This window comes from Salmo salar, chromosome ssa23 (genome assembly GCF_905237065.1).
Source record: "Salmo salar chromosome ssa23, Ssal_v3.1, whole genome shotgun sequence".
Lineage (NCBI taxonomy): Eukaryota > Metazoa > Chordata > Actinopteri > Salmoniformes > Salmonidae > Salmo > Salmo salar.
This window is the reverse complement of record NC_059464.1, coordinates 1,803,103-1,811,031: the sequence shown is the minus strand read 5'-3', so window position 1 is coordinate 1,811,031 and position 7,929 is coordinate 1,803,103. Positions and strand designations below refer to the sequence as shown.

The 7,929-nt window shown below is 42.9% G+C and overlaps 1 protein-coding gene across 2 annotated transcripts; it reads right to left on the bottom strand.

Moving 5' to 3' along the window:
* Positions 1-213: 213 nt before the first annotated feature.
* LOC123729868 (uncharacterized) lies at positions 214-5,494 on the bottom strand. 2 transcript variants are annotated; one of them, XM_045706394.1, is made up of 4 exons: positions 5,355-5,494; positions 5,035-5,162; positions 4,700-4,921; positions 214-4,600 (listed from the first exon to the last, which is right to left on the bottom strand). In XM_045706394.1, exon 4 carries the CDS (start codon positions 2,510-2,512, stop codon positions 479-481), a length of 2,034 nt encoding a protein of 677 aa, XP_045562350.1. In that variant the 5' UTR covers positions 2,513-4,600; positions 4,700-4,921; positions 5,035-5,162; positions 5,355-5,494; the 3' UTR covers positions 214-478. The 2 variants fall into 2 exon arrangements, with proteins under 2 accessions (XP_045562350.1, XP_045562351.1); XM_045706395.1 differs by having other exon boundaries at positions 5,035-5,142; positions 5,355-5,489.
* Positions 5,495-7,929: the final 2,435 nt, after the last annotated feature.

The window sequence follows — 7,929 nt, the reverse complement described above, 5'->3', positions numbered from 1 at the left end:
AATTGGCGTTCAAACTAATGGTACGGCTGTTTTTACCTTGGTGAAACACATTCTGCACCAAGTAAAGCACAGACAGGTTTCTATGATGAGTATATTGGGTAAATGCTCGTGCAATTTCAGGATGTTCGCTACCTGCAAATAGCATATCGTCCAAAACCAGCAGATTGTTTTTATGTGGAGGTAAAAGTTCATCATCAGACAGGGATTGAGGTATTCCTTCAACAAACTTGATTTTTATTTTCTTCAACAATTCATCATACATAGGTTGATAACATGAATAACACCACACAATATTGTCAGGCTTCTGAGATAACACATGTTCAGAATTCTCTAAAATACTTTTTACAAAACAAGTTTTACCACTGTTGGAGGGGCCTGTGATTAAGGCCAAAAATGGTAGTTGCAACCGGGGGTCAAAACCTTCTACAGCAGCCATTATATCTTAAGCTTTAAGACACACTGGGGCTTGTAGCATAAGTCAGTAGCCAAAGGGCAGTGTGGTCCCGTTAGGTAAAAGCATTCTCTTGTCATAGACTACCCTGAATCTTTTAGTAAGTGGGGCATTCCTGAGATGGAAGCCCTTTTTATCCCTAACAATTTTTTTGTAGGAGCTCAAAATCTCCAAGTCACTATTCCGATCGTTTATGAACCCCTCGACCAAGCGTGTGATTGATTCCAAGTTTACACGCGGGGCATTTTCGTAGTTTTGAGTCACGCCTTTGGCTTTCAACACCACGTGATTGTCTTTAGTCCTAAAAGCATAGCTTTTGGGCCCACAGGAGGACCATTCTGTGATATGGTCGCCATCTTTGAGTTCACTCGTTAAACCACCCAGATAGTTGCTAAGCGGGGGGCTCCAGTCACCCTGTTTGCTTACATAGACCACAGAGTCTGTGTCGTGGTAAAGAACCCTCCTCTGAAGCTGCTCCATGAGGGCGTACAATTCAAGTCGGCCATAGGCCGTGGTAAATGCTGCAAGAAACACATTTACATTACCCGGGGGTAGAACCCACTTCGTGTTACGTCTCCATTGCACAAGGGCAATGTCTTGACTCAAGAATGAAAAATGTGAAATTTCGTATTGGTCCGAAAAAACAAATTCCAAATATTCTTTGGGGTCTTTAATGATCGACGTTGTTAGCGTATTGCATCTCTGCGAAAGCTTCCCCCAAAGCGAGTTTAAGTACAATTTCGGCACATTTCGTTTGGTCTTGTTGACCTCTATTCTGTCAGGGTCAAGAAGAATGCCTTCTCTGTCGTGATAGTCTCGAATGTACTTGTCTTTGCTCTCTTGATCTGTGACCGATGAAGGATAGCCTGAAGCCATCTGCTTGCATCTCAAGAAGGTCTTGATGTACTCTTTAAAAAGAGTGTCTGATTTCCTGGAAAAGTTCCACACTTTCAAGATTTTGGCCACACGATACCCCTTCTCTAGAGCCTTTGTGAATTCAGGTGTAACCCAGACAGCTGTAAGGGCTCTTTCCTGATCTGAGTGATCACAAGGCTTTTCCTGGTTGTTGTTTTCACTGCAGGTGCGACATAGGGGAAAGAAAAGTTTTCCTTGAGGTCCCTTGTAAGGCAACACTGGTATAAACAAACCCCTAGGTGGGTAGACCGTTGCTTTGATCAGACCAAAATAGTTTTGGGGTAAGTCAAAGTCGCGGTGAATAATTTCAGGATGCCCCATAGGATAGCACGAGGAACTCATTACATGAGGATAAAGAGATGTAAAATCTACATAACCTATTGTCTCGTCTGGTTGCGCTACATACCGCAAGGTCAAAGCATTGGTACGGCCTCCATACAGGGCCTGTCGTGGCTCCAAGGGTTCGGGTGTGTCAAAGCTGGAAAGGAAAGCTCGAACATGAGGATCAGACTTTTTGAGTGCGGTCCACTCATGTTCCCACATAACATTCACTTTCAAACCATAAGTAGCCTGTAAAGATTCACATTTGTCTTGAAACTCTAGGTACATTTCGCCGAAAGTCTTTTGGGTTAGGACACACAGGGCCTGTGGCTCAAAGCAAGATTTACACCCGTGGAAGAAACAACCGTTGTACTCAAACACGGTCTCAACACCGTCAATCTGTGTGTATCCATCTACATTATAAGGCCCAAACGCCTTCTCACCCCTATTCAAAGCATGTTGAATAAAAATGTCTTTATCCTGGGCCAAGTACTCCAACCACTGAATGGAGCCACTAGAGTATGACTTAAATTGGCGTCGGTAGTTGTCAGGCGAGGGGATAGCTATAGATGCTAGAGGTAGAAAGTGTGTACGATAGGTTTTCATGCATGCCGATGCAATAGTTGTACAACTCCAGGGGTCAATGCCTGCATCTTTGATGACCTCTGCTCTGAATCTGAGGCACCCCTCGCGAAGGATAACCACGTCGTTGTCACAGTATGACTCCATCTCTTTGTGGAAATCAAAAGTGCTGTGACATACTGTCTCGTACCATGTCATGAATCTCTCTCGCTCTTTGGGAGACATTTGATCACAACCGTACATTTCAGGTCTCGGATAAGATCCTATATAGTGTAAAAATGGGGAAACCAACCTTTCACAGAGTTCTCAAAACCCAAGGCCTCAGGCATTTGAGACAATCTCATTGGTAAGAAGCTTAAACTGTCAATGTATCTCTGGTTGAAAGCGGGGTCTACAAAACGCAACATTTTACTACCTTGAGCTATGACACTGGGTGCAACGCCTTGCTGTATCAGAGGGTTCAAAAGAAGGTACGAATCATATGCTCTAGAATTGTGCGCTATAAACGTAAAGTTTCTGTACTGGGGTTTTCTGAAGTGTTTTAGAAAGAGGAGTGCACAATTGGGTCCCTCAGCTGACCACTTATCCCCCTTGAAAGTCATGGTAGATACAAAAATAGGCAAATGAACCCCTGATTGTTGATTAGTCTCAAAATCATAAAAAACGTATTTCTCTGAATGTTCATCTTCAGCCAAGGGTTGAATATAACACTCGTGGGGCACATCTTGAACAACTTCAGAGTCTCTGCTTTTCAAAGGCCCTTTACAGATTGGGCAATGAATGATTCCACACACATGAGGTTTAGGGCTGTCTATTTTAAGGTTGTAATTGCATTGACATTTTGGACATTTCCTGTTAATATCACAACTGCTTACAGATTTACAGGCCTTGGGGTGCCATGTTTCAATGTTGTGTTTTTCGTAACAGTAGGCCGAACGGCATGTCCTGTGACAATCGGCACAGGGTGTCAGGTTTAAGGGCTGCATCGGACATTTTTCATCCAGACATACGGAACAGTTATAACGGCACGAGTGGCCACCCTTTCGGGTGTAGCCGGTATGACAGGCTGGACACACATATGGTGCGCCTAAAAACGCTCCGATGTTGGTAACTGCATAGTAATGGTCGTTTTGCACATAAAAGTACAGGATCTGAGGATGAGTTTGGGGGTTGTTTTGGAATTTCAAGAGAGAAGCATTAGCTCTACTGTGGTACAAAACCACAATCTTGATGTTCAGAAAGTTTTCAAATTTGACTATGTCAGAGAATGCCACTGCATCCTGCATGCCCAGACCGACAGCATTTTGAAGCTCTCTAGCCTTTTGCAACGCCTCTAGATCCGTACATCCAGGGTTTAGTAAATGTGCTAGGCCTATTGCAAAGCATAGCTTATTACCGTGATTGTGAACGTTTATGAGGCATGCCCTTTTATTGTTTATGATTTCTGATTGCATTAGGCTATCTAGCTTCCTTCTCTGCCCCCCACCACCCAGGGATTGTCTTATTAATTGCACAACAAGCTCCAGCGACCTATCGGCTATGATGGATAAATTTGATTGAACAAGTCGTTTCAGCAGGGCTATAAATTGTTCAAGATCTGCTTCACCATTGGGTAAAATAAGAGATACAGTGTTTTGCATGCTATCTCCAAAAATTTCCAACTGTAAGACATCACGAAATTCGCCATAATCTCTTGCCCTCTCTAACAGTTCGTTCAGAGCATCCAAAATCATCACGTAAAAAACAGCATAATCGAGATTTTGATTCACCCATGTGAAATTGAAAAACTGTCTAATCTCTGTATTGCTGAATTTATTTCTGTACATATTCCGTTTCAGACTCTTCTGAAAGGGGCATTAATAGCGGGCTGCTTGGGGGGTCAGGTGTAGAAGATCTCAGACTCTCGTTCATCTGGTTTATTAAAAAAACTAGGGCTGGCGGGATTTGAGATAATTGGTTTTCATATGTTGTTCCTGACTCGTTCATATGTTTAATTATTTCAATTAGGTCGGCGGGAATTTGGGAAAATAGATTTTCGTCTATTGGAATTATGTCTGATACCCCACCCTCGTTCATCCGTTCAATTAAAAGCTAGTAGATCGGGGGTATTTTCGCCAAAAGGCTTTCAACTGTCTCAATTATAGGCACGTCCATTTCGGTAACTGGTTTTAGCGCCCGTATTTGCGTTTTAGTCGTCTACCTGTGAAATGTCATTTAAAACATTGAAATCATCCGGTTTCATTGTTTTATTGTGAATGTCAGGCGCTCCGAAATCCTCCGCGGGTTCTCGGTGTGTATGGTCTTCTGTGCCGTCATACGCCGGGGAGGAGTCTGTAAAAACATTATTTGTCATTGTTTTAGCATTTTCAATCATAAAAATGTATAAATTATAATAAACTCTGTATTACTAATAACATAAGGGCTTCATACCATGTCCGTGTAGGGCCGTTTCTTGAAGAAGTAACTTTTTGGGCCTGGGGGATTCTGCGCAAAGCACTTGCGCCGATGTTGTGCCCTGTTTGGGGCGGAAATATGTCGCTTGGTTCCTGGGTGGTGTTAGGGTAAACCCGTTCGAACAGAAAGGCAGAATAGCATCGATGTCCTCGTTCAGAGTACATGAAGCACCCGTGATCCTTCTTTTGGGTCTGTCCGCTGTAAACACAAAAAAATAGCTTTTAATATAGGGTTCACACTTTTTGTTTTTAATGTATTGTTAGGGATTTTTTTTATTTTTTATTTTTTTATTTTTTTACTATTGAACTTACAATATACAATAGTGTGACGGAGACTGGCTGCTTTCAGCGCTGCACGCAGTTTGATTCTGAGAATCCCTCTGACAAATTCAGTTCCAAATCATCTAGCCCACGGAGCATCTGCGTAAAGGATTGCGAGCCTACAGACGTTAGATAATATTAACATATATACGAAATATACACATTTTTTAAATATGAGAATACGGGCATTTGACATATTACCTTAAAATCATTGTTCATCAGTTTTAGAATAGTGATATCACATTTTTAATATCCATACAATTCCCTGAAAATACCTCTCCAAATCTAATATATTATTTTCACTAACTCACCTTCAGAAAGCTCCATTAGGACCGATTCTGAGATTATCTGTTGGCCTGATAACTCTTCGGTCTGTTGGCCGGGAGTCTTTTGAGGTGCGCTATAGGATGTCTTACCGTCTGGCTAGTTTCACTATTCTGCAATGAGTTTACAGAGCGGGGGTGCCGTTTTTTTCGGGCGTCATCCTGTATGCAAAAAAAGGGCCATATAAAGTACTCGAATGTCTAGAGACCCAAAACCATAGGCGGGTGTCTCGACATATTCGGTCTGCCGATATTGCACTTATGCTTCATAGCATAGCGTTGAGGTGTCCGTTGTAAATTTATATCCCGGGGTGGGGGACCGTTAGTATATGCGCTGATTAGAAAATAACATATGTTTTAAACAGTAGGAGTTCGTCTAGACCTGATCTCTTATGCCTGGGCTTTTTCACTTTTTTAGCCCCCACATGTTTGAAGGTGAGATAAATACGTATTTGAAAGGGCTTGGGGGGTAATAAAATGGAAAGTGCCCAGACCAATTGAAGAGACGCCGGCAATCCTAAACAAACTTACACACACCTTTTCTGTTTTCAAAAGCACCCCCCCCATGCAGAGACACCCCCCCACACACACACAATTACCCACCCTCACACGCACACACCCCCCCTGTGCACGTGCCAGTCCTAAACAAACGTACACAGACACTTTTTCTGGTTTCAAAAGCCCCCCCATGCAGAGACACACCCCCCTTTTTTGTTTTGAAACACACACACACACACACACAATTACCCTCCCTCACACGCACACACCCCCTGCGCACGCACACGTCTTTCCGGAATTCCTTTTTTCTCAAGCCCTGCCTTGGGATGGCTCGTTAAAGGTGAGATACAGCTTTAAAACCATTTATTTAATTCATAATATTTAGTACAGACCTTTTTAAAAACAGCTTGTGCAATATTGTAACACGCATTAATGTTTTTTATGTATAAACAACGTTTGAAGAAATGACAGATTCCCGTTCGTTAAGGGGTAGCTTTTATTTAATTCATAATATTTAGTACAGACCTTTGAATAATTAATACAATACATTTTTACTGTTCCTTTCTTACGGATAACGGGCCCGGCTATAGGGTTGTCACTGAACCCCAAACGCCGTCTGTGTCCAACTCCCCAGCGTCAAGACTCGGTAAGTTTTCACCCCAGGGATAGATCCTACGTCTGGCCTGTAGACTCTCGCCCGTGTGTCTTAAGGATAGAAGCGGCCATCGACGTAATTGTTCACGATTTTTGAAAAGATTGTCCAGCTTATTCATCAGGGTTATGAATATAGGGTAATCCCTCCATTTAAAGCTAAACACAGGCATAAAAAAATTCACATCCTTGCAGGCTTTCGATAATACATATGAATTTACAGACTTGGTAGCATTTGTACTATCAAATTGTTCACATGCTAAAATTGTCACTTTGGAGTCGGGGCTATAAGCCATTGAAGAGATCCTGATGGCTTGTAAATCATAGCGACCCTCCACCCTCTCTTCCATAGCATAGCCTGGCACGGCTGTACCACTCAGGGCCTGTTCAATTTGACAGAGCGCTAGCCGTATCTTAAGCCATTCTCTCATACGCAGTGCAGGAGAAAAACTCCCGGCTTTTGCATGATAAAGGGGTCCGGGGCCGCTGTCTGTGAAAATCTTCACCGTTGAATCCTCAGGTTTGAACATATATGTCATGTGGCCATCACTAGTATCCAAAAACTCTTTAAAACATTCTGGGGCCTCACCCCAAAGATCCTCGATGCTTTTATCATTGGGTTCGCGACAAGAGACGCATAGTACCCCGAGAATTGGCCTAGGAGTCATAATTTTCTGTTTAATGTTCAGGGTTTTTATTTTTAAAATCTTGTTTAGTGTTCTGGGGACGCATGTGTGTCTGGGGCGTATTTATAAGACGTCTGCCTCCAACACATAACCCCCCGGACATTCGTAATTCATAGACAACAACCATAAGAGCAATAAAATAGGGGGGTGTGGGGTCATCCTCTTTGAAATGTTCAAACACAACCCCCCAGTTCAATGAGGGCCCTACACATCAATCATCATGACAACTTCAAAGAGATGCAATATAGATATAACACACACTCTAACACGTGACAGAACAGGATAAAACTATATGACCCTAACCACGTGACACCTTCCCACCAGGATGTCCATACCGGATGCCCTTATTTGGGCATGTACGACCCAGCCTGACATAGGGTCATAAATCACGATTTTGACCGATGCTGTCTCCTTTATTCTCTCTGCCTTGGTCAAAAGGGATGCACAATATTGGGAATAGGGCGCCATTTGGGACGCTGACAATTACCCAATTCAACATCTATTCCACGTTGGTTCAACGTAATTTCGATGATTGAACCAGTGTGTGTCCAGTGGGCAGTTACCAGCTGCCAGTTTAACCACCTCTCCATTAAGCTCTGTGGCTTGACCCTTGACTGTGTGTGTGTGTGCGTGAATACAGAGACACAGCAGTGACAGCAACATTTGCGGTTGAAATATGTGGTCCATTTTTGTGTGTGTGGCTGGGATTCAATCTGATCTCGGGTTAT

Bases quoted from the DNA above. Each gene is read 5' to 3' on its own strand.
- LOC123729868 (XM_045706394.1), bottom strand. From the start codon at position 2,512: ATGTACGGTTGTGATCAAATGTCTCCCAAAGAGCGAGAGAGATTCATG.